The sequence below is a fragment of the Dromaius novaehollandiae genome, chromosome 1 (assembly GCF_036370855.1).
Source record: "Dromaius novaehollandiae isolate bDroNov1 chromosome 1, bDroNov1.hap1, whole genome shotgun sequence".
Lineage (NCBI taxonomy): Eukaryota > Metazoa > Chordata > Aves > Casuariiformes > Dromaiidae > Dromaius > Dromaius novaehollandiae.
The window spans coordinates 43,209,542-43,236,903 of record NC_088098.1 but is presented as its reverse complement, the minus strand read 5'-3'; the positions used below and the strand labels follow the sequence as shown (position 1 = coordinate 43,236,903).

The 27,362-nt window shown below is 41.6% G+C and overlaps 1 protein-coding gene across 1 annotated transcript; it reads right to left on the bottom strand.

Moving 5' to 3' along the window:
- Window positions 1-1,486: 1,486 nt before the first annotated feature.
- On the bottom strand, window positions 1,487-21,225 carry ALX1 (ALX homeobox 1). The gene is made up of 4 exons (XM_026097106.2): window positions 20,730-21,225; window positions 18,335-18,639; window positions 14,513-14,641; window positions 1,487-2,133 (listed from the first exon to the last, which is right to left on the bottom strand). The coding sequence occupies exons 1-4, from the start codon at window positions 20,959-20,961 to the stop codon at window positions 1,813-1,815; spliced, it is 987 nt and encodes a 328-aa protein (XP_025952891.1). The 5' UTR covers window positions 20,962-21,225; the 3' UTR covers window positions 1,487-1,812.
- Window positions 21,226-27,362: the final 6,137 nt, after the last annotated feature.

Below are 27,362 nucleotides of genomic sequence, written 5' to 3'. Positions count from 1 at the left end.
AGTTTCTTACTAGTGACAAATAGGACAACCTTCCTTTCAATCAGCTTGGCAAAAATTTGCTATAAAATTCTCATTTCCAACTGATCCTAATGGTTTCAAAGTTGGATTTATTTATTGCACTGAAAGATTACAGAAAGGCTCTCTCTTGTATTTATGTTTTCGAGCTTAGCCTCATGAGGAGGAGGAGCAGAGCCAATCTGGGGGTTCCTGTAAGTTCGCTTTTATGAGTACTGGTAGCTCTGTGATGAAATGTGCTTCCCTGATCTTCCCTTCTCCCCTCACCCCTCTCTACTTCTGAGTAATGGCCAGAGAGAAAAGCAAGAAGGAGCAGGGGGTGCCCAGAGAGTTGTATCCTGTTCCAGCACAGCCATGCAAGTCCTTCTTTATTTCAATTAATTTACTTTGCCTTTATGAACCTGAGAGACTGACTGTTGCTTTCAAAGAGGCTGACATTTCACTCATCTGAAGGAGCTTGGAATGTGACAGGGGAAAGGGAGGAGAAGTAAATCAAAGCAGATAGCAATTCTCCAGATGTAAAGTATTTTTCTTCCCCTCTTTTTTTTTTTTTTTTTTCCACCAGAAATGTCAGAAAGTCTGCTGACATTTTAATTCCTTTGTGATAGGCTGGGAGATGAGAGCCAAATCTTGCTGCCACTTCAGTCGAAAGGATTTTTCCTATGGACTTTAAAGGGAGCAAAGCTGTCTTATACTCTGAAAAAAAAGAAAAAACAAATAAGCAAAAGTGTCAACAAACTGTAACTAAAACTAAGTGAAATGTGCTCTTACAGCATCTCAGGATTAGTTACAGATTGAAACTGGCAGCCTTGGTGGACGAGGTCTTTTTTCTCTCTTTTCAATTTGACCGTAGCATAACAAAAGACAATTAGTAGGAGTGACTCTGGATTAGAAGTAAGACTTTGTTGTTGTTGTGGGGAATTTTTCTAAATCTAGATTCTGCTGAAAGTGTTCCAGTACTTTTCCATGCTCTCTGCTAATCTCCTAAACTTCAAAATACTCTATTTACTACCTTAAAGATTTCATCTAAACACTGCTTGATTTAAATAATCTGTGCATTTCTTTGAAAGCCCTATTAAACACTGTACTCCTGCTTCCAGTGACATTTTTGGCAAACATCTCTTTAACTTGAATAGGAATACACTCAGGTCCATAAAATAAAGGACTACCTCCCTTGCCCATTACATTTGCTGTGGATTGATACAAGTCCAATAAGCTCAACACAGACATAGCAAAACAGAAGAGCTGGCTCAGAGGAGCAGCACGGTGCCGAGAGAGTTAGGGCTATAAGTTCCATCTACAGCATGAACGATCATATATTTTCCTCTCCACACAATGTGCTTGGAGATTTACCTCATGGTTTTAGTATAACAAATTTATTTTCCTCTACAGAGTTCCTCTTTTTCAAGTATTCACTTGTAAAGCATTAATTTTGCATGCAGGACTTTTAAAAACCAATAGAGTAGACATATTTGCTTAATAGTTTTATTCTTTTTTTCAAGTTCTATAATCATATGTCATCAACCAGTACAACAAAACATGTTTTTATATAAAAACCAAAACAAAGAGGGCTTGTTGAGCTTGATGCATGGTAAATCCATTTGGTTTATTCTTAAGTTTTATTGTTAAATATTATATTGCATTTGTTTAAGCAGACTTTGTGTATACCGTGATTTCTAGCATTCCACACACAGCAGCTTATTGTAGTGTCCTTTAAATATGGGAAATAAAAATGGTTTTGGTTTGCTATTTAAAAAAAAAAAAAAGAAGAAGAAATGAAGAAAGGTTATTGCTATATTACATGGCCCAGGAAATATTGGCAGCATGCTCTTTGGCCTTCATCCGTAGAACTGCAATGCTGGAAGACCTCCTTTCAAATTCTGGCTTGGTTTCAAAAGCATGTCCATTGGTTGCCCCGGAAAGTAAAGAGTCAGTGAAAAAATTGTTGAGGGGCACATGGCTGAACTGATTCTGGTGATTTGAAAAGCCTGTGTAGCCGGAATCTGTCCGCGGTGAGTGGGAATAAGGTGTCATACAGGAGGAAGTATCTCGTGGTAGCATGCAGGAAGTAACCACAGAACCGCTAGCTGCATTCCCTGCCCACAGATTGTTCTGAATCTGGAACATATCAAATGAATAAGATTAAATTTAGATATTTCATCTCTTGTTTTCTGCATTATTTGCTTTGCTTCACTTAGCATATCCATAATTAGTTCTGCACTGTAACAAGTACTTAACCAGTTCTCTGCAATCTTATTAGAAAATACCATGAAGATACTACATGAGCCAAAATACTGGATCACATGCCAGGGAGCTACAGCATTACATGAGTCAAAATACTAGATCATATGCCTGGGAGCTACAGCTGCTAAACCATATTCTCTATTCTGTCTTCCATTTACTCTGTGACTTTGCTCTGGGTATCTAACAGCATGCCTATCAGTCCAGCTTGTTGAAGGCTTCCAGTGGAAGCCTACAATGGACCTCAAAGAAAAGGTGTCAGAACAATACCATAGCTTTTGTCATTATAAATCTTCTCCTAGTCAGAAATTTGTCTCAATATACTAGAAAAAAAAACAGTGTAAAAGAGTGAACCAAACAAACAAAGATTTCCCAAGCTACCAAGCCCAACAAATATTAAAAGAAAAAAATCTTGAATAGCCTTTTATAGTTATTTTAAAACAAACAAATCCATAAAATACAAGCATGATTGATAGTACATTTAATAATTTTTCCTAAAGTTGTTTCACAGATGGTTTTAAGATAAAAATCCTTTTTATTATGTTGTTATACAAAATTATACTTGAGGGTATTTCTTTCCCAGCTCTCAGCCTAAACTGGCTGCACTGTGTGGCCCTGGAAAACGTTGCATGACAGCCTAGAAGACAAACTTTGTGGTTACCAGCAATGTCTGCTGAAGATCTGGAGTAACCACGTATGCAAGCTTTGATGTGTAATGCCTTCTATACTTGGCAGTCACTTAAAGCTTAATTTTGAGTCTCAGGCCTTCTCCGATCATCTATATATACATGCTGCTTATGGATAGATATTTCTCTCATATTTATTATTTCATCAACAGACAGAAGGATTTTCAAGGCCTAGCACAAGTTAGCTCCTGTCATTATCCCCGACTGTACATTCTTTCATTCGCCCTCTGTTCCCTTTGCTGTAACCAAATTTCACATTCAGTCCTTCTCTGTTTTAAACACTCCACTCTCTATATACCTCTGTCACAGCCATATGGATATAATCTAACCTCCTTCTTCATCGTATTTCTCTTACACCTACTATTCTTCTATATAGCTTTATATTTCTTCTCTACCTTTACTTACATCTCTTTTCTGAAGGTTGATTAAAAAAAATCTAGAAACTGTAGTAAAGAGGAGAATATGATGATACGTGTGTAGCCCTCATTCACAGTGGAGAATTTAGCCAAGAACTATGTCCTTTTCTGTTTCTTTTACTTTGCTAAACTTGCCTTCCTCCTAAGAATCTGTTGGCTGTTCAGTATATCATTGCTCTGATGCATTGGGATTGAGTTCACATGTCTTTGTTTTTCCTCTGCTATATGTTGGAGTGACTGCAATTACTCTTTGGTTAGCATTGTAAAGTGAGTTCCTACTTCAAACCTAATTTTGCCTTCCCGTTCCAAATCCATAGACAAAGGAATTTTGGCTTCAAGATATGTAGGTTATCTCTGTGGCTGAGTGATTTTTTTTTCTGCCAAATTAGAGATCAGTGGAAGTAATGAATTATGACAGTCACACGCATACACACATACACACGCACACACACACATACACACAGTGAAAAAATTTTTCTAATGCAGAGTTGTTTTTTTCCCATTGTCCTATTACTTTGCAAGAACACATACCCCCCAAACCACCAACAGAAAGAAGAGATAAATTATGGTTCACTGAACTCATCTAGCTGAGATCTAGTGCAGATATAGAGGATGAGATAATTAGACTCTTATTTTAAAAGTTAATATTTTGAACAGTTACATGACCAGGGGTCATTAGGAGCTGACAAACTAATTTGGGCTCCTCAGCAATTCCAGCATTAGAAAAGAATCAGTTTGGGTCAATGTTCCAGCTTGGTTTCCTGCAAAAGGCTGGGAAACAAGCAGAGTAGCAACACATCTCCCCAAACTCTTGCTCTTCCTAGTCTCCCTGTTCACACAGACATGCATACACATACTTAGTTAGATGCCCACTCACACGAATGCAGTTTGCCTCTCCGCACACATGCATATGCACAGCTAGTCGGGCACACCTCAGGCATCTGCTCCTGCATATCCTAGGTGGTCTGCTGAGAAGTAATGGAGTGAATAATGTGCCTGGGGGAGAAGATCAAGGATATTTTCTCCTTCTTGTGGGCCTCCTGAGATCTACAGGAGGAAAGAGACCCTAGTGAGAGTTTCAGACCTTTTTAAGTCCCCATGCTTACCTCCTCTCCCCACCCTGACCTCCTCCCTTCAGCAGTTTTTAGTTTGAGAATATTCTCAAATATCAGGCTCATGAGAGACTCTACACAGCTTGATATGATCCTCAGCTGCCTTGTTACTCCTTAACTGATCTACCTGAGCCTATTTTGACTTGTAATCAGACATACTTGTTCTTGGTCCTCAGAGAACAGGTAATTGATCTGGAAATTAAAGGACACGCCGTATCTGGATCTATTCAATCCATTGCCTTGGTTACAGAAATTTGTTGCATGCAACAACAGCATTTAGAATTCTCTGAAGATTCCCAAAGAGAGCAGTACTTCTCTTCTGGCTCAAGGTTCAGGGATCTCTGACTATCCTATTGCCTGGAAGGTTTCTCATATCCTAATGTAAAGACATAAAGACTATGACAAAAAGAGGACAAGGGACCCTGAAAGGTTTGGAAAGTAGGGGAGAAGCATACATGGCAGCTGAAGAGCCACGCAGTAATGATCATAAGGCTTGCTACCTTCTCAAACTTACAGAGATTTAGAGCTACATAGGATGTGATTAAGGTACAGAGGAGAGTGGTTAAGAAAATTGCAGCTAAAAAAACTAAAAAACTGAGAGGATATCTTCACTCAGCTTGAAAGCCTAAACTACACACATTCTGTTTCAGCCATGCAGTGGGAAAATCAGAAACCCAGTCATCAACATGAAAACTTTTGTCTTTGTTTTGTTCAGGAACACTAGAATCCTTTATTTGTACTTTATTGTATTTCATGGTTACTTATACATCTCTTGCAGCAGCAGTGACAGATTAAGCAACTGTTTGGGTTTTCTCTCCCTTTCTTCCCTTAAAACAAGTTGCCCATTCCTATTCCCATACCGTTTCACTTCAGCTGTGTTGATACCGTTGATTGCTGGATTGGAACAGGGAGCTGATACAGTTAAAAAAAAATACACCAAAAAAGAAACTGTTATTTCATACCTGAATAAAGATCAGTGACTGGGTTCACTGTACAGTGCCATAAACAGTACCAGCATAGCTGAGGGAAGAGTGTGGGGATTGGAGTCAGAGATGAGGAGGACGGGGTGCTGTACGAGCCACCCCAGCTGCCAAAAAATGGTCAAGTAACCATACCATACTGTATGGCATTGCAGCAGCAATCCAATTATCATTAAACACAGAAGTTGTGGTCCAGGTCATCAGCTGGTAGAAACTAGCTTAAGCTTACCCAAAGTGCCTGCAGGATTACCCAAGGTGAAAGTATGTCCTGTTATGCCCACAATAGCTACTAATATTTTCATATAAATACTCTGTGGTATCTATTTTTCACACTGCAGAACAAATGTACTGTCTTTTTAAAATATAAAATTTGGACTTCTTAAAGCCCTTAAAAGGGGAATGATCCAAGAAATACAAACTTAACAAGCTTTCATAGTACTGAATCTCTAAAATTAATTAATTGTAAAGGTTGTAGCAATTTCAAACATGCACGCAAAAAATCCCATTCTTTTTGATGGTATTTTTGGGCCGAGTGGTTAGTCTCAGAACCTTCATGACAGAATTAATTTGCCCAGACAGGGACTAATGCATCTATGCAGCTCCAATACATGAGCTAATTCTGAAGGACCTTACCATCCCCAGAGCTAACTTGTACGAGACAGAGTCTCATTTATCCGACCTACTCAGATTGCTTTTTAAGACACCCTATGCCAAATACTGCAATTGCCAGGCTGCATAGATATAATTACTAGAAGAATTTTCCTCAAAATGTGCTTAAATGGGAACACACACAACTTATGCCTTTAATACGGCCTTGATGGGCAGACTTCAAAAGGCTCAGAGGCTCAGTTTGAAAGTGCCCAATAATGTATGCGGTCTGGAGGTATCACAAAATCAGTCTTTCCTTCCAGATTTCTATTAGTTTGGTCTGTAGCGAACTATAAATTTAGCACCACTGGTTTTCCTGATATTTTTATCCTAGACAAACTTCTTTCAATTTAACTTCAGTGAGATTGCACAGGTGTAAATGGGCTGTAAAATTCAACCACAAATCCTAAAATATACCTGTGTTTTGTCAAAGAAATATGTGAACAAACTACCAATTCTTAAAGCTTTCAAAGTGGTGCCCAATGTTCCCTCATCAGAGGGAGGAATCCGAATTAGCAAATTGCTCAGAAATGCCACAAGATGCTAGAAAAGCTTTGTGTCTTCTTTCATGAGACTGTTATGCTTTTTGAAAGTATGATCATTATCCAATTTCTGTTCTTTAGCTGCTATACATGCAAATCACCCTGCCTTCATTTTAGTTGGCTGAATCCCCTCACTCTTGATATATTTTTAGTTTTTAGAAGGAGTTACAACATACATCTCATAGTGAAATTTAGGTGTAAAAGATATTCCTATATTAAAAATAAATTCAGTAAAGTTTTACAATAAGTCAAAATTATCAGGCCTTCTTCTGGTATGTTAGAAGGAAAAGGGACATTATGTACATGAATTTAAAGAAAATATTTTTCCTCTTAAACTCTTGTGTGATCCATGAACTATATAAAAGGCAATTCAGAGACTGTGAATGAAGCTATACATACAGCACATCTCTGGTTTCTGTTAACATCACAAACAACTTGAGCTTTGCTCTTGTGGTTACCATGAAATTACCAGAGCCCTTCAATATATTTACCTACTGTATGTTTTATACACACACGCACACATACACATACACCCTTCCCAAAAGAAAAAAAAAAGTGGGATTTCATAGCAGTGACAAGAACATAACCGGAGAGTTATGGTAGCTAACACGATGATGATGTCACCTCCTAAGAATATGACCTTCTGCTTGCCACTGCAGAGGAAAATTAGCTGAGGTAGTAGGTTGTCCCATTTGGTTTCATTGCTTTTCACTTCAAAATTTCAAGCTCCTGGAGTTTCAGTCTTCTTGTACGACACTTGGACAAATTACATAAACTCAAATCTGCAATTTTTCTAAGAGTTTAATTATCACTTATCCACTTTTAGTTCTTCCATTGCCAAACATCTCATCTTTTTTTTCTCTCTTTCATGCTATTTTAGTCCCCTGTCTACTCATACTGAAGTATCTTTGCAGCAAACACATAAGCACACATATTTTCTATGTTAGTGCATGTGTGGTTTAATCCTTCTCATAAAAAAAAATGCTAACCCCTGTTATTATCTCTAGATATGAGCTAGTAAACAATAAGAATAAAGTAATTGGCTACTAAACCTTGGCTTTGTTCTCAGAATGATGCTGGGCATTGTAAGGGAGGCATCAAAAAGACCAAATTGCTAGTTTTTTGTCACTCCTCCTTTCTTTGTCCCCCGTGAAGAAACATCCTTGCACCGCCAGAAAATACAAACGTCCTGAGCTTGCACAAGGAGATAGTTTAGTCAACTTAAATGCAACAGCTATTAAACTACTCTGAACTACTGGTTTATGATTCATAATCTGACAGCCATTCCTGGTCCATCAGGACAAGTTGTCTGACCTGCCTTTGTCACAGTCTTTTTCTGGGAGCCTTTCAGGAACAGACAAAGAATGAGCAGAGGTTTGCCATTGTCTACCGGGTATGAAGAATCATAGATTCATAGAACAAATGAGGCTGAAGAGGACCTCTGGGGTCGTGAATACAAATCCCTTCTCACAGCTAGCTTTGAATTTAGATCAGGTTACTCAAGCCATGTCCAGTCAAGTTTTGAATATCTCCAGGTATGGAGATTCCACAACTTCTATGAGCAACTCGTTCCAAGGCTTTACTACTCTCATTGTACTTTTCTCCCTTATATCAAGCCAGAATTTTTCTTCATTCGTGATCATTACTATACCGTTGGAACAACATCATTGGGCCTGGTGAACATGCAAAGATCATCTATACTGTTAGGCACATCAGGTTCAGGTACCTGTGAGAGAGCCACAGTACACCATTCTCGGATGTGTGTGTAAAATGCAGATTGACCCTTGGTAGCCAGAGGCTTATTTCATACCTTGGAAAATACTATTAAAAAGAAATTTCTATCTTAGAATAATTCATTAGCCTTGTAATTAAGCCCCAGTTAAAACCACTCACAGAGTTCAAGGAATCCATGTATTCATAAAAATAGTGTAATAAGAAAAATGTTGAGACTCCAAGGAGGACCACATACAGTGATGACTGAAAACCAAGAAAAAATAAAATCATAGTGCACAAACTACTTTGTGTAGAACAGACCAAGCAAAAAGATTAGAAGTATAACTCTTGCTGGAAGATCAGTCACAGCAGTGCAACAGTCAGCACATAGGTGGCAAGCGACACACTATCCAGGTGGTGGCCCAGACTGACTTCCATGCTGTCATAGCTAGACACCATGAGTAAATGATAAAACTTCTTTGAAGCTAGTTCAGATTTGTCTGCCACATCTACTCCTACTTAATCAGTGTCCCCATAGCCTGAGTGAACTATTGTGATTAACTGTCATTTATATGTCTGTTACAGTTAAAAGAATTTTTAACTCATATAACATGTGGTGTCTAATATACGCCATATGAAAGATTTATTGGAGCATGTAACTTTGATTATTGCTAATGAGAACTACCCATATGTACTAAGGCCAAAGCAGAACTGTAATGATGATCCACGGGCTTAGTACATAACACATGAATATTGATACCAATTCTACATTCTTTGCTTGCCAAAACAAATCATGTGATGCCATGCTGTTCAACATATTTAATTTGATTTATCGCTCTGGCAGATGGAATGCACTTCGGCCTCTTCCTGCTTCCATTTTTTAGAGGTTTCAACATTTCTCACTTCTTTCTACACCCCCTTTCTGCATCATTCTAGTTCCCCATACTTTTACAATTTTTGTATCTCCTCTTGGTATTCCCACCTACAGTAGGCTAGACTTTCCATGAAAAGATTAAATTCAGTCCTGTCCATTTGAGAAGAGCTTACAAGAACAATGACAGCAAGTGAAATAGACTCAAAGAACAAGCAAGACAAAAAGATGCAAATGGAGATGTGGAAAGAGAATCATTGAGGAAAACTGTTGCTCCTTATGTCTGTTTTTAAAGGATATAATTCAATGCAAGTATTTATTTATGTGCTGATGTGCTTACATTTATGAAGATAACATCTATAAACTAAATTTATCTTATACAGGGAAAGCTGCAGTTCTACGTGAGCCATTAATAATGTAAGCTACCGATCAAATTTCCCTCTTTTGTGTGTAAATAAGGAGATGAAAAAAATAAAAGTTTGTCTCAGGTTTTTTGGTCCCTTCCTACATTTTCAGACACAAAAATTAAGTCTCATAAAGTCAAATACTCTTTGAAACATTAGCCTTCTCACAAGGCAAAGGAGATGACTTTGGTTTCACAGCAGAAGCAATCATGTGGACACCAATAAGGTAAGAGAACAAGGCTAAGCAACCTTTTTATTCTTCCTTTCCCACACAACATGTATAAATCTACCTATGTTAGCTATAGATGTCTGCAGTTGAGCTAGACTATGGAGAGTAACAGACACTTTTGGAGGTCATTTTATCTTTTTTATATCTATTTTAAGAAGAGAAAACTCCATTAACAAGATTTTCACTGACTTTAAAGGGAGCCTGTCTCTAGCATAAAAGTCTATTTGATTAAGTTTCCTACACACAGGGGCCTAATCTGGACACCAACTGCATCCCCTGAAGGGTGGATGCTTCTTGCACTTCTTGTATCCCAGCACCATAACAGCGTCTTAGATATCCCAAGGAATCTTAACCAGCACTAGACACCGTGCTTAGGGGACTGAAACAGGCCCCAGCGTTTACCTCGGTGAATTGAATCAGTGTTTCCATGAAGTGAATCTGCACTCGTTTTCCCCCTATTAGGATGTTGCCTCTTAACTTTCACACCATCAGCAGAATATTGCTGGCTAATGAGGTGCAAAGTGCTTGGGATAAGAGTTTTATCCAGCGAATTGCTGCTGGCTGCACTTGAAAATGACTTAGAGCATTATGTCTTGCATTAGCAGGAGAAAAATTGGAACCTGAATCCTGAAACTAATGAGACTGAAACGTCTCAATAAAATTAATTTTAAAAAGAATATATATAAAATTTACCCAGAAAAGCCCGCTTTTCAGCATAATGTTGTCAAAAGTTAAATATTTCACCTGAATGAAAACTTGCTAACTTTGTAGTATTTTTAATGTTAAAAACATCTAGTGTTTGGAAAATTTCAACTGGTAATAGTTTTTGCCTCTTGTCAATTTGATTTAATTTTATTTTATTTTTCCACTGGTATATTTTGACAACAGTAGGTTCAGGAAGCCTAGAAAAATCATGTGAACAACAGATGATTGTCCCAAAATACTATACTGACTGCACTCCCCTGCAATCCAGGTGTTGTCAGTATAATTAACGGGAGAGCTATGTTTTGCACAGCAACCAGCACCTACAGTCAACATACTGTAAAAATAATTTAGGTTAGGTTGAATTAAGCAAAGCAATCTATTATGGTCTATAAAAAACAAAATTGTTTGTTACTATTTTGAAGATTAAAACGTGTAATTTAATAGCAAAGTTAGGCCAGGTAGTAGAAAAGTCAAAGCCAGCCTTCCATGTGAAATAAGTTGAAAAGATTGTTTCCTCACAGGAATATCTTTCAGAGTCACATAATGCATAAAGGCATAATGTTCTTATTTTTTACTTGATGAAAAGGGTTGGTGAAGAGATTAAGCAGGGGTCTCCGCACCCTTTGGCTGTAAAAGAGTCTGATTTTTCTGCTGGAATGCAAGTGGGATGTCTGTTTTGGGAACAAATCCATGGTGATGCTCAAAGCAGAAATCTTCAGACTGCAAATTCATATAATGCATAGCAGAAATTCACATTTTTTTCTTGCTCCTTCTGCCACACAGTAGTGAATATTCCAGTTTGATTTTACCCTTGTTGAACATCATCCTATATTTTTCTCCAGCAACAGAAAGTCTGTTTTCCTCCATGTTACTAAAGGCTTCACAATCCAACTCCAATGATCGCTGTTCCACAATCCCCAAGAAAACCTAGTTTCTCAAAAGTATGGCAAAGCCTCTCTAATCTTGAGTGATGCCAGTGTCACAATAAAAGTTCTTGCACACACGGAAAACCATAAGTGGATGTTTGGTTTACTTTGTCATCTTAAGTTTTCCACATGTGAGACTTCTCCGAGTAGTGAAATAATGGAATTGTTCTGGGAAGTCAATCTATAATAGTACCAAGACCAAACATTCAGACCACGGTCTTAAATATCTCTTTCTGCCTTATCTGTAGGATAGTTTCATGAATTTATAGGCAAATCATGTATTTTATGTTTACTTTCTATGACTGAGGCACTTATAAATGGAGATCTAGTTTAAAAGACTTGCATGTAGTGATGGTAGTGGCCATTGTGTTTTTAATATGGGCTTTCATTGTCTCAAGCATTCTCCCTGTGAATAAGTTATATATATGGTACATATATAGTTTTACTGAAGGTGAGGATTTAAGAATGTGAAAGACATTACCATGAGGGTAACAAGAATGTCAACTTACATCAAATCTTCTGTAATAACTGCCTGGATACATATTCATATACCAGAATATTGTAAAGCAGCCTTCTCTTTCTTCACTGAGGAATAGGATACCTTCCTTTTATCATGTAGCCGAACTACGCACACAAGAACTCATCCAAAATAGCCAGTATACAGTGGGCTCAGACCTTAGTTTAGGTCCTTGTTCCTGTTCATGAAGTTCTATTACAGAATAAATTAGATAAACCACTCTTAAAAGTAAGTGAGAGTGCTCACATGTGACCCTAATTATGTGACTCCCCCTTGGAGTTAAATCAGTACAAGTTTCTCATGTAGGTTACCCGAGGCTGTTTATGTGTGTGTATGCCGGTCTGTTTATCTGCAGTTTGTAGGTCTATGGTTGTGGGTGAGTACTGCACATTTACTTGTTTATGAATGAGTACACATTTTATACTCCTATACATTTCAGAAATGCTTTATTTAAGATTATGCTATCAATATTTCCATTCAAACCTCCTGTTTTCAGGAATTTATAAATCAGTGATAAAAAGTTTTACCAGGCTGAAACTTAGGCATGACATCAGCCTAGGAAAAGTACTTTTTACCAAGTTCATAACAAGCAAATGCAATGAATTCACTTATCTTTTTTAAAAATCTGAAAATACAGAATAGGCATTTCATTGGTTTTAGAATTTTGTCAACAGTATTCTCCTATAACTCAAAAATGTTTCATTTTTAAAAATACTAATTTAAGCACAACCATGTTAAGTACCTACCAACGATTTGCATTATCCCATCACCTTATACTAATGGAGCTTCTAACAATTGGAAAAGATTGTGCATGAAGTCTTACTAAAAATACAACATGAGCTTGGAGGCAGCTAATTTAGTCTAGAAAACTGAGTCAGGGATAGAAAGCCCAAAGTCTAAGTCCTATTCCTTGAGTCCCTGTTCACCTACCATGATACTACAGAGAAGTGAGAAAGGCCTTCAAAAGATACTTGCCTCCTTGAGTGAAGTCAGTGGGTGGCTATGCACCTACATCTCTGAGAATCTGCTTAGAAGTTTTTTGCAGCATATATCTTTCTTACCTAGGTGGATCTCAGAAAAGTATTGTGTCCTCCTACACAATACTATGCACAGTGTTTTTTGCAATGGTTTCGAGTGTAATTTCGGCTAATACACTATTGCATAATAAAATATTAAGAGTTAAAAAGATATGTGCCAACAGACCTGAAATAATTCTGCCTGAGTTATGAGCTGGTGGAATAGAAGACAGCTCTGGTTCAGAAACCATACTGAGAAACATTTAACTTCCCGAGAGGTAAATCACTTTAAATTGGGTATGGGACCAAGAGACTAGGTTTGAGGTCTCTGGTCCAGAGCTAATCACGTTCAGCAAACACTGAGTATGAGCAAAGCAAGTCCAGGTAGACATATATGGCAATAATGCTTATAAAGATGACAATGTTACTAAGTCTGGTAGAGATATTGCTACCTGATCAAGTAGAAGAGCACCAAGACACCAGAGATGGAAGGACTTTACAGCAGGGATCCATAATAGATTTTTGCGCTTTTTTTTTTTGCTTTGTTTTTTGTTTTGTTTACATGGTGAAAACAATGGGAAGCAAGAAAGATGAAAAGAAAAGCCTGCAAAAATAAAAGTATTAAATGCACTAAAACAAGCAGACAGAAAAAAATGACAGAGAGTGAGGCAAGGAGGAAACAAACAGACTTGAGAATAGAAACAGAAGATTAAGATCTTCTTACATGGTAATACCTTACTATGCAATAAGGAAGGAATAACAGGGGAAAAGAAATGAAACAAGCTAGTATCATCCAAGAGAGTTTTACTTTCTCTCTGCATCTCTCTCACAGCCATATAGATTCAGGCCTAATTGTGCATGGCCATAAAGTAGCTTCATGACCCTAGAAGACTCACTGAACTCAGAGGTCTATTCATATTCATAGAGGAAAGTGCATGTTTAACAGAGTTGGGGCTTCAGAAGCAAGTTGCCTAGAGATGGCGTGCTTTATGCCTTATCTTACCAAAACATACAGGACCAGTTGTGCCTGCGAATGTATGTGCCCCAGAAGTGAAATCCTGGCCTTATTGCGGTCAAAATGGCAGTATTCCTGTCAATCTCAATGGGTCTACCCTTCATCCAAAATGTTTGTATTGACCTATAAGTGATTCAAATCCCCACATAATTTTATGTGCACAAAAATATAAGCTGCACAGCCATATTGCCAACTATTTGCGTACAGTTCATCCATCATAACTTATGTAAAACTCTACCGCTCATAAGATTGTTCTTTAAAAAAATACTTGTATTCTGAGAGTTAGTTATTCATGTTAGATGTTGGAACTGTTGTCCACAACGGCAGCTTCTGTGGCAACAGTGTTTTTCACATTTATAAAGAGCACAAAAAGCTAAACACAGTAAAGTCTTCATGCATCTTCTGTGCAGGTATATGCCTGGGGATGGAAGAGAAGATAAAGCGAGAAGCAAAGTGCTACTTGGTTTTTACCATACCTGAGGGTAGCTGTCAGTCCTCGGAAGAACAGATATATCATAGGTAGCGGCGAAATGGCTCTTAGCTTGCTGGATCTGACCATAGCGTTCTCTTTTCCTCCACTTTGCTCTTCTGTTCTGGAACCAAACCTACAGTAAATGAGGAAATAACCATGAAGGTAAGCTCACTTACTTACTGTCTGAAGTCTTAGCAAAAAGCCAAGAGACTTTGGGCAGTAGCTTTCAAAACGTCTCTGTATCTAGGAAAGAGTAGTCCTCTGTCTGAAAATAAACAACTTGCAGGCTCTGTTAAATGTAAATCTTCTCAGTATCAGATCTACTTAAGTTATTTCTGGCTATTTTAAAAGTATATATTTTTTTCCTTTCCACTTTCCTTTCCATTCAAAAATAAGCTAAGGATGCTGGCACAAGCTACTCCAGCTGTCAGGAAGTGCTAATTTCGAGAGAGTTGAACTCTTTAGAGGAACATCTCCAAGCAGCAGCAAGTTACACTGTAAAGAAACTTTCTCCTTAAGTTCTCATGCCCACTGACTTGATGTGACAGCCTTTGCTCTGTTTTTTAGAGAGATACATAATCTTTATCAAGTGCTATAACAAAAAGGCAAGAAGAGCCGGCTGCCAAGACAATAGTCTGTGCTCAACAAAAGGCTTCAACAAGGAAAGGCCACAGATAACCATGATGGATAATAATAAATAATTATGAGATTGCAAACAATTTAAAACTCCTGTGACATTTTTTTTTTGTTAGGAAATATGTTTCTGCCAGTGGGAGACTCAAAAATGGTATTTTACACCTACATTCTGAAACAGTTTAGATTTAGATCTGAAGCAATGTCGTGCTGATCAACTAAAAGCTTCTGACATGCTTAAATAGCCTTTGGATTCATCCAGTATTTTGAGCATCATGTGTTATCTCAAAGCCTATCTCAAAGTATATGCACAGTTCTTGCTGCAACTGGTATCTAACTATGTCCTGTGGTCATCAAAAACATTCTCCTCTTTCCAACAGTTTACTTTGGAGGAACCTAGGCTAAAAACTGACTAAAAAGAATTATTCTGATGAATTAAAGGGACTGCTAAAGAAATAACTGTTCCCTTACAAAAGGAATGTTATCTGACTAAGTCCTTATTGTTCAGCTATAAACAAATTTATTCCCACTTTTTAAAAACAAGTCATACCGTAGCAGCACCATTTTTTTTTTATTTAAACAATGGCATTGGTTAGTATTCCAGCTAAATGGATCATGAATGCATTTAGATAGACATGGTATACAAATAGAGCTATTTTTGATAGACCCTGCTCATGAATTATATTTTGAGGGATATTTTGTGTTACCAGATGGTGAAACACTTAAAATAAAACTATTTGGCTTATAATGCAGTTTTTGCTCTGATCTCTGGAGAACTTAATTCTCCTTTGATGCTGCTTAAAAAGGGGCATAATTTTGCTCATTTGAATTCCCAAGGACTTGTTACAAATTTAGTATGTGCAGTTTTTTAAAACATACTCACCAGACAAAGCAAGACCAATGCATGCAACTGCTGAGTATATATTGTTAGGGACCTTGTTGGTAAATTTGTATTATTTATTATGCCTGAGGCTCAGCAAAAAGAAAGAAAAATTTCTGCTGTCTCCACGGGAGGCACCAAGAACACACTAAGGGAATTTAGTAATGAGGCTCTTTCATTCAAAAAAGACCTTGACAATCTCCTTAAAATGGGTGCCAATTACTATACTGACATGCAGCAGGAAAGAGAACAACTTAGATAAATTAGGTTCAGGTTGGCTCTCTCCGCATGTATGCAGGACAAAAATTAAATTGGATCTTGATGAAATGGCGGTGAAGGGAAATGTGGGTAAGGTATCCAGCTGATCACTCTGCTAAGCTAAATCAAACAATTTGCTTGAATTTATTGTAACTAAAGAAGAAAAAAAGCACACATTTTTTTCCTTTGACAATCCCCCAAAATGTTTCTGTTTACATCACTTTACTAGAAACTGACTCTTGGCAGAGATAAAGTAACCATTTGCCTCCACAAAGCAATGTAAAAATCTGCTGCTTGTTATCCTTGAGTTGCCAGATGCTTGCCTGTAATGATGTAAGGCCTTCCAAATTGCTTAGTCTTGTGAAGGAATACTGTTGTTACTCTGGATAAAAATGATCACCCTTTCCTTTCATATTTGACTTATCAGAAATGCAAAGATCAGTTGTTTTTTAAGCAAGGCTAAAATGTGCATAAATAAAATAGAAATTGCTATATTCTGTAAAAATCCAGTGCAGACATACATAAGGTCTCACATTTGGTCTCTTAATTTTAATACTTTCATCATACAAAGATTCTGTAACTCTGAAAAAAAGTCATTCAGTTGATTTTAACTCCTCTATTATGGCTATTATTTTATTAAGGGAATATTTCTCACAATTCTATAGTTATGCAACTGGAAGAACAGTGGTTTAACATTACACTAGCATTTTCTTTTTAAGTTGGAGTAAATCCTAATGAATAGAAGTCGTATTTCAAAAGATCTCCCAAATTCTGCAGGAAAGGGATTCCACAGAGCCTGAAGAGTTAAAAGCCGCTGAACTAAATTGCATTGACATCATCGATATTGTATCGATGTAGCTGATGGAAGAATTTGGACTCTGTTTTCAGATGACAGCAGTGAATATGCCAGTTGGTTGAACAGACGTAAAAAGAAAATTTATTTAGCTGAGTTTGTTTCTGAATTTGATCTTGGTTTAATTTCAGTTGTATGCATGTGCACTAATGTCTATTTCTTTATATACATGTGTGAGTATGTGTGTAATTACAAGCTGTGAAGTTGTTATCATATTCAAGTCACTAAGTTAAAAAAAAAATTATCACAGTCTGTAAGAAACTGCATGACTGCTATTCCCTAAACTGAAATGAGGAGTGTAACTGGAATGGGAAAGGTCTCTAAAAATAGGACAAACTTGCAAAATGCAGCTCACACCCATTTCTGCGGGAAGATCTCTTAAGGGGGAAGGAACTATGCTTCCTTTCTCACCGTTACGCATTCAAAGCCATAAATATTGTCAAAATTACTGTACGTGCCCTTACTGAGTAAAGCAATTTTGTACATAGTTAAGATACTCAAATACAGCGCAAAGTGGTCAACAGTATGTTCCATTCAAAAATTAGAATAGCATTATGAACTGGTTATGCAAGTTTAGAAACAAGCAAAAGTACTTCCCAATTTTGCAAGCATTAAGCTCATTCCATTCTACAGAGATGAAAGGATTGAGTTCCCACCATACACAGATTTGCACACGCACATACACGCACACATGTACGCACACACATAAATGTGTGTGTGTATATATACACACACATGTCTATATATGCAGTTTCACTGTATAACCTTTGGATGGAAATAAGGAATTTGGTTATTTTCTAGTTTGTACTTTTCATTTCGTAACACACAGAGAATTCGCTGCAGTTGAGTTCTGAATCCTCATCAGTCTGAACCCCTTTAATGGGATCTTTACACATTAACACTTTGCGCATTCACTGGCTGGAATTCCGACTATAAAACAGGGCGACCAGAGATCAAGACTGCTTCTATATTGATGTCATTTTCTCCTCCTTTAAACAACTTTTGAGAGCAGTAGCACAAGTTATTTTAAAAGTAACCATTTACTTTATCGCTGTAGCATAGCAGCTCATATCCATAAGGAAATAAAGCAAAACAGGCTAATTACTGTAGCTTTACAGGCTTTCGTACAATCCCCAAGAGAGTCATTGATCAACCCCTACAAAGCATAACTCGCCATGGAAATGCTGAGGTTTGGTTCCTACCTGGACTCTGGCTTCAGTGAGCTCTGTTCTCAGAGCTAGCTGTTCTCTTACATAGACATCAGGGTAATGAGTTTTCTGGAAAACTTTCTCCAGTTCCTCCAGCTGCAAACTGGTGAAAGTTGTTCTGTGCCTCCTCTTCTTACTGCTGGAGACATTGCTGTCACACTTATCACCGAGTTCATCCAGGTCGCCCTTCTCCTGCATCCCTTTCACTGGAGACATCCTGAGATTGCTGCAATTGTCCATGGGCCTGTTCAGCTCTGTGTGAAGAGGCTGTCCTTCCACCTTAGTAATTCCATAGTTCACTGTACACGGGGTGGGGGGAGGGAAATAGCTGGTTAAACGGGGGTTTCATACTCGAGGGTTCATACAAAACAGCTTCACAAGGAACCGGGTGCTATGTAATTATTTATTTCTATATAAGAACATGGAAAAGGAATCGGTAATATTCATCATACATAAGATAAAAGTACTAAGACACACAGAATTTTAACTGAGAATTGTTTTCAAATGTATCATCTAATTATTTTTTTGGTGTAAGGAGGCGCATGAGAACACTTTTATTCTGCAACTAAAATAGATAATCATCTATGAAATCAGCCACAACTGGAGTTGCCCAGATAAGGAATCTTAGCCCAAAACAGATTTTCATATAAAATAAGTGGCATAAAGCTATTGACAAATGTTCCTTAAACTCGGAAGCAGATAAAAGAAACCCACTCAATTTCTATGAAAACAACTATAAAATAAACTAAATAGGTGTAAACTGACAAATCAAGAAGCAAACGAAACTGAAAATTAACCTCACTTTACAAACTCAATAGGATCCACTACCTCCTCTTGGATTTGTAAAGTGGAATTGTTTCCAATTAAGTTTGTTATGGTTACAAAATACAGAGAGTTTCTGCAAAATGTTAACTAGTTAAAGGAGATTGTCTCATATATTTCATATCAAGATTGCGGGAACTGTTTGTCTTTGGGTAAAATCTGAATGGTAGAGATAAGAAATATTCCTCTGTAGCTTCTTAGTAAGAAATTAAAACGTTTTATATTTTTCTATTTTTACATATCTCACATCACTTAAAAATATGCAGTAGGCTACAGGATTCGAAATGACTTTTTTTTTACTCTCAGAGACAGGCAAAAAAAAGTTAAAAATACTATTGTAATAAAAAACTACATGGTTGACATGTAACATACAATAAGAAGCTTGGTTTGGGATTTTTTCGCATTCTCAATAATTTCTTTTCTTTCAGTCCGAGGTGATTTTAACTAAACACAATTTTAAATACTTACCATCAATACATAGATAGGAAATGCCCCAAAGCCCCCGAGGCACCCATTAAACGAGCTAATTAAGAAAAACTTCAATCTATAAATCAATTTTCTGTAGTTTTTCTAAGATGTGTTTGCAGAAGTCTGCCATTGTTTCTTATGAACTGTTTCATACAAAAAGGATGTTCTCAAAAAAATACTTCGACACCTATGTGAAGTCGAAAAAATATAAGATATCGTTAGTCTCAGTATTACAGCTGATTTTAAGAGTATTTTCCGACCCTCTGCTAGACATTTTAGATAAAAGATATTTTACATTAAGTTTCATAAGCCCTGAGTTATTATCCTGTTGAAATAATGGGCAAAATTATGAGCAGTTTATAAAATAGAATGTTCCGCGTTCTCGTTTGCAAAGCAGCTAGGGGAAAAAAAAGATAGTATTTAACAAAGCAATTTGAATTACCTGCATTATTTTTTAATCTACACTAGGAATCACGCAGTATGCGTGTTACGTGTTATTTAGCAACACGGCAGCGAAGCGCTGTCGTTGCGGAACGCTACTTCAGTGCATAAAACCACCAGCAAATTACTTTGCATTTTCATCTTTTACCGGTACCTACAGGCTGACGAGGGTTGCGCGCACCGCTCGCTGCAACTCGCGGCTGCATTTTTCTGAAAAATTCTGAGGATGGAAAGAAAAAAAGAAAAATGATAGCAATGAAAAGAAGCGGCCGGCCGCCGCCGCGGCAGGGCGCGGCGGGGCGGCCGGGGTGGCCGGGCCGTGTCCTGGGGCTCCGCCGCCGCTGCGCGGCCCTTCGCTCCGCCGCTCTCCGCGATGCGCGGAGCCAGCCGGGGGCTGCAGCCTTCTGGGGCAGGCAGAAAGGGCGGCAGCCGGCGAGACAGCGCCAAAAAGGAAAAAAAAACCCAAAGCGCTTCGAAGTGAGCGATCGCCTTTTCCCCTTGATTTTTTATTATCGGCCTTCTTTTTTACCTGACGGCGCCCCACATGCCAGCGCCCCGAGGCTGCGAGGCTCCCGTCGCTCTCCCGGGCAGGACGAGCCCTGGCCTCCCCGGGACGCCTCCAGCGCAGGAGTGCGAGCAAGCCAGGATGGCGACTCACCGTTATTGTCCTGGCAGGGTGAGGTCCTCTCCAGCCTCACATGATGCTCAGCCCGTTGCAGAGGGTTGAAGGCCTGCACGCATTTGCTGCCTGACGTTTTGCTGTAAAAGGACTCATTGTCCAAAGTTTCCATAACGTGCTCCAAAGTGCCTCCTGCTCCCATGTAAAAGTCACTGTTCTTGCTCGGCTGGCTCTTCAGGGCAAACTTCTCGCTCAGAAAATCCATAATCATCTAAGGCTGCTTGAGAGCCTCTTCCCTAGACAGAGGCAGGACTGTGAGCAGGGGAGGGAGGGAAAATGGGTGAGCGGATGGAAGGGAAGGAGGGAGGGAGGGAAGGAGGGAGGGAGGGAAAGACCTTCTGCGCTCAGGGAGCTGCTTTGCCTCTGAGCCTTTGATTTGTCTTGTCTTGAAAGGGAAACCCGAAGTTGCTTTTATATCTTGAAGCTCAGCAGGGCTCCTGGTGCAACCTCCCATTTTTAATGAATATGAAAATAGGCAAGCAGTGTAACTCCACCCCAGGTCCCCAAGACCTAATCCCAACAGAGGAGGGAGTTCCAGGCCCATTTTAGACAGACAGATCCATTTCAGACAGACAGACACACAAGCCAGCGGGGAGGATGAGAGGAGAAGAGGAGGGGAGGGCACATGAAAAGGACGTTTCCCCTCCGCAGGCGACTCACATTTCTCCAGGCATTCGGGAAGGCCAGCGACCCCCTCCCCTCACCCCCCAACTCCCCAAGAGCTTCAGAGCAAGGTAGTTTCAGGGGCAAACCCCCTCAAGAAAAGGGTCTTCTTTAACCAGTCTGGCTGATAACTCGGTAGCTGCAGTCCTCTTCTCCGAAGCTGTAAAATTGAGAACTCAGGCTCCTTCTTTATTAAAAGCTCTGGAGTTTCGGGCCCAAAGTTAAAGGAGAAAGAAATACCATCGGGTGTTGTTCGTGTTGTAGGAATGGAAAATTGAGGGACTTAAAAACAAAATAAAACATCTGTTATATCAGAAACTGGCCCAGGAGAGAATTTGGCTGCTATCAAATAGACCTCCAGTCTGCCTCTGTGTGTGTGTGTGTGTGTGTGTGTGTATGTGTGTGTGTGCTTGCGTGCGTGTAAAACAGCTAACGCAAGTCTGTTATCTTAAATCTCCTAGAAGCTCAGCCTCCACTGAGTTGCAAAAAAAAGGGCACTTTCTAAATGGAAATATCAGAACACAGTCTGAGGTAATAACACGAAGAAATGAGGCGTGTACACTTGTATTCCTACGTATATTGAAAAAGCAAATGGTTTTCACCCAAAGTGTGTGAACTTTGAAGCGCTGAACTCCTTAATGCCTTTGCACATAGACGGGATTTGAAACGCGGACCAGAGAGATACGACATTAGGGGAATCTTTAGAAAAGGCCCGAAGGAAAGAGTTGCTCCTTGCTTCCTACAGAAGGAAGATAGCTGATGTGTCCATCTAAGCAAAGACAAGCTTGCAACCGCTTCATATGAGTATTTCAGCGTTGTGGGCCCGACCCTGTCCGCCTTGCTAAGACTATTTTAAAAACTAGCTTAGCGGGGCATTCCCCCATTTCGGGGAGGAGGAGGAGGAGGCAGAGGCGAAGCTGCAACGAGCGCTCGCAGCCGAGGTGTGGGGTGGCCGGCAGGACCGCGGAGACCTTCCGGCGAGCCCAGCCGAGGCGGAGGGAGGCCGGCCGGGGCCCGGCGTGCGGCCCGGCCAGCAGCTCCCCTCCGCAGGAGGAAGGGGCGGCCGAGCGAGCGGCCCGTGCTGCAGCGATGCCTCCTCGCTGCGCACACCCGGCCCTTCCCGGGCGCCCGCAGCCCCGGCCGTACCGCTCCCCTCCGCCGCCCTCCTGGGGGACGCGTTACCTGCGCGCCGCGCCGGCGGCGGCCCCAGGGCGCTGCCGCGGAGGGCTGCCCGCTGCTCCGCGCCCGCGGCCCCCCACCCCCACCCCCCCAGGGGCCGTCGCTCCTCCGGGTTTTCTCGAAGAAGCGGCGCATTTTCCCCCTCGCACCCTTTGGTGCGACGCCTGCTCCGCACCCGAGGAAAGGGCTCTTCTCCCTGCCCCCCCCCTCCGCAGCCGCCCGCGTCTCCGTGTGCCGGCGTTTCGGCACCTTCTTTATAACTATGCCTTAAAAGCACTGAATGCCTTGAGGGAGGGAGGGAAAAAGAAAAAAAAACGCTCTCGCTGTCTTTTAAATGAAAGACACATGCAACGTTGTTGCAGCCCGCAGTCTCCTTTTATCCCAACAAATGTCCCTCTCTGAAGGCAGCTAGTAAACTCCGGGCAGCCGGGACAAGGAGCATCTCACACGCCCGTGGAAGCAGCTCGCGGCGAGCAGCGGGGTTTTGCCGCAGCGGCGGTGCCTGCGGCCCTGGGGCGCGCAGGGCCCGCGGGCGGCCGCGCCGCTCCGCTCAGCGCCGCGGCCCCGAGCGGCTGCAGCCCCGGCGCAGGCGCGGGGGAATCTCGCCGGCCGCGGCCGAGAGCCGGGCTGGGGACAGGCTGCCTTGTCCTCGGCCCCCCCTCCCCGCCCCCGGCTGACAAAAAGGAACGAGCTCCCCTCCGGGGCAGCATCTTCACCCGAGGCCCCCGGGAGCGGCTCCACCCGCTTCTCGGCCCGTTTTTTGTAAAACTGCGAGATCAGCTGCGAGCTTAGCACCTTGATCTATGTAGGCGCTCGCAAAATCATCGGGCTGCGGATTAAAGATTGGGAGCGAGGCAGATAGCAACATGGGTCTTTAAATGTACCCCACTTCCCGGAAAAAAAAAATAAATAAAAACCAGAGTGGATTTCACATTTTTAGCTTCGGGGACCAAATTCTGCTCTAGTTTACCTCCGTACAGCCCAGCTGACTTCAAAGGGAAGGAGAGCTGTAAGCCAGGGGAGAGTTGGCATTCGTTCTCCTAAAAAACTCGAAAACAGCAAGCTGACTTCAGCGGGCTAAACCCATTTAAAAGGGGTTGGACAGATCCCGGGGGAGAAGGCGGTAAAGCAAGAAAAAAAAAAAAAGTCCTGTGCTGAGGTGAGACAGCTTTGAAAAGCATCTTTCTCCGGGGACTGGCTCCCTCCGCCCGGTCGTTCAGAGCTGCGCGCAGATGTGCCGCTGTGTTTGCAGAGACGGAGCATCCCCCAGACCTGCTGTGGAAGGGTGTCGGCGTGATGGGGAGACGTTTCGCGGCCGGAGGCGGTGGGAAGCAGCTCGCCCCGGCGGCGACCGGCAGCTCCTCGGGGGCGCCCTGTCCCCCGGGGTAACCCGGAGCGCCGCTCCCCGGCACCCGCCGGGCTCCCCGGGCGCAGGGCTGGCCTCCCCCTCCTCCCGCGCATTCCTGCCCTCCCTGAGATCAGGAGCTGCAGACCCAAACTTCCAAGTGAGCATCCCGGGTAAATTACCAGCGCCTCGCTGCTGAAAAATGAACTGCCTTGAAAAAGCAACGGGAGAGCCCCGGGAAGGACCCGGCGAGCCGCTCTGCGAAAGGTGGTGGCCGCCGCTTCCCCGGCAAACGCTGTCGCTGCAGTTTGCAGCCCAAACAGCGCCACTGCATGTTTGAGGGGTCCCCTCAGCAGTGCCCCTCAAATTCTTGCCTTTGCCTAGATAAAGTGACAGAGCATCGGTGCGAGCGAGGGTCTCCCTTGTAAACACCCAAGCGCCCCCATCGCGCTGTCTCTCCTCCCCGTTTCTACTACTGTCCTTTTAATCACGGAAGTCAGGACACAGAAAAGGTGTTTTTATCTCGGGATCTGTTTTAGACCTCTCTTCCGCCCCGGGAAACGTTACAACGCGAAATGCATTTGGCGACTGAGTGGAAAGAAATCATTGCTACCTGGGGCTGGACCAAACGCATTTGGGAGTGTTTGTTGTTGTCCTCTTCCCTGGGCATCCACCCGCCCCCGCCACCCGGGACAGCGGGAAGGCGTGACTGTGGAAATGAGAGCGGGTGTTTTAGCAGGACTGTTCGGAGAAGGGCAGCTGAGGACTGGCTAGAGGGGAAAGGAGGAGAGCGATACCCCTCCTCGAGTACGCCAGCAGCTGCGGCAGGAAGGAAGGTCTGTGAAATACGGAGAGCTGCAGGCTGTGTCAAAAGACAGGTGTCCAAATGGTTCGGTATTTCCACAGACCTTCTGTTTGCTTTGCCAGGGCTTCGCCTAGTCACTCATTCCACATCTAAACGCGGAGGTTTTTATTACGTTAGATCAATTCGCGAGTGAGGTTAAAGCGAAACCCACCGAAAAATGACCGCACCAGCTCCTATCGCTCGGAAACTTTCTCCCGGTGCCAGTGAATACCGACCTGATCTGCGGAGGCGAGAAGAGGTGTAAAAAGACACTCAGCGATTCACTCTAAATCTCCCTTCCAGTGAAATGCGGGAAATTGCAAGTCACAGTTTGAAATATAGCTTGACTGAGTTACAATTTTCCGAACATCCTGTTTGCGAAAAGAATCATAGGAAACATTATTACTGCGAGCACGAAATGTGTAATAAGCTTCAATGCAGCCTAAAGCAATTGGTTTTGGGGAGTTGTTGGCTGGGGGGAGCTTTTTCTTTTTAATATATATGGCAAGACTCATTCCCTAACTCCTAAACGTGCTGATTCTGCCTCGGATCTCGGCAGCTGGGCTACATAAAGGGCCAGATCCAAGTCCCGTTTAACGAACTTTCTTTGTAAAGGGCGTTTTTTGCCCACCTAAGAAAAACAAACAAACAAAATTCGCTTCTCATGTAGGTGGGAAGCCTTCAAGATTTTCCGCTTGGAGGGGAAATGTTTAATTGACACTGTTTGGAGTGACTTTATTAAAAACTGCGATCTGTATTTTCACTGAAAACGTAGCACCAAAGCGACTGCTCTTCTCTTCGGTAATTTAATGCTAATACTGCACCGACAGAGGAAGGGACTCAATAGCCTCCTTCACCCTCTTTAAGCACATATAGTGAAAGTGATGGTGTCGTTTCCCATCGTGCTGGGCCCGAGCCTGGAGCCTTTTCCAGCCAAGACTCCAGGAAAGCTGGTTCAGACGCTCCCAAGTTTTGTCCACAATCCAGCCAAAACATAATGACAGCAAGCATTTCGCGGTTCCTGAAGTTTGGCGCTTTGACAATACCTCGGCTGTCTGGGAGGCTTCTTGCACGACACCTGCACAGATCAAATGAAGATTTCATGTGCCTCAAAGACCTTCTGAGGGGGACGACAAGAAATAGGGGAGCGGGTTCCCCCATCCCTCTCCTCGCCTTAGGAAAGCAGGATTGCTTTCAGAGCTGGGCGAGCTTTGATGATTTTCTTCTTGCAACACGTAATGACTCTTCTTAAACGGTCTAACGTTTCTTTCAGCGCAAAATGGAATGAGATAACATTTAGTGTGTGGATTTAATCTTAGCCCCATAGGAAATCTCAGCAGAGATGCTCTATGAAAGCAGATTAATCTCTTATCTTGATCTAGTTCGAATTATAAGGAATCCTACTTACATATGTGCTATAAAAACAAATCCGACAAGAATTTAATCTACGCTTTATCTGGATGCTATTATAGTCCTTTATCAAGTTTAGAAAGGATTTGAAAGTTGGGCCATGGGACTCACAGCCCCGTATAGTTTGGCACTATCGGGAGGAAGAGATCTGCTCCTAAAGATGCTTCCGCACCCGATTTTTGCTTCGCACTTCATAAAAAGAGTCGGATCCGGTTTTCCACTTTGGAAAACGGAAAAGACACCCACAGTGTCCCCTGCCCTCGGTGGGAGACGGCGCTGGCGCGGCTCCTGGAGGAAGCGTCTGTCCCGGGCACCTTTACATGGGGACGAAACTGGTGGCCGAACTGGCTGAGAGGGGGTTGCCATTTCAGCAGCTGGATGTTCTCTTTGAAATCCAAATCCTCCCTCCCTCCGCCTATTTATTCCTCTAATAAATTATAGACACACGCAAAGCAAAACACAAACACCGTGCTTCATATCAAAGAAATAGGCGCCTAACACGCACACACACAAAATCAAACACGAAAAAAGAATCTCACTAGTACGTTATGGTTGCTGCTCTCCCCTCCGAATTGCTTTCTTATGTGGGTTTTTTTTCTCCCCCTAAACAAGCTTATGGAGAGCTTTAACTTTAGGAGCCTTCCAAAGAAATTAAGTTGTTGGTGGTTTTTTAACCAACAATCCCTTCTTGCTCTACCGTAGTAAACCAACCCAGCCCTGCCTGTAGGGCATCGAGCATTAACGCACCTTTGCAAAAAAAGCGAACGGAAAGAAAAGCCCTCCTTCGCAACTTATACCGTCTTCCCTGCTGGCAGTTTGATTAATACTAGAACAAGTTGGGATATATACGGGCTACATTACCGGAGCGACCCCGAGGCTCTGAGAGTATCGAGGGGCCTGCAGAATGTGTGCGGGGGGGGGGGGGGGGTCCCTTGTCATTTCGGATGAATTGATTCTTTTAAGGCATGAAATATGGCTCGACACTCTGGTTTCCAAGCACGAAGCTAAAGGAAGGTGTGAGACAGAAGGGACGGGGTCTAAGAAACAGATCCCTGTTCAAGCTGGAGGCACCAACAAACGGATGCATTGAGCGACTTTGACAGGGACTGCTGGTTTTCAAGACTAGCTCGTTTGAAAGACCCGTTGCTTTTTTCTATGCGACGTGTGCTAG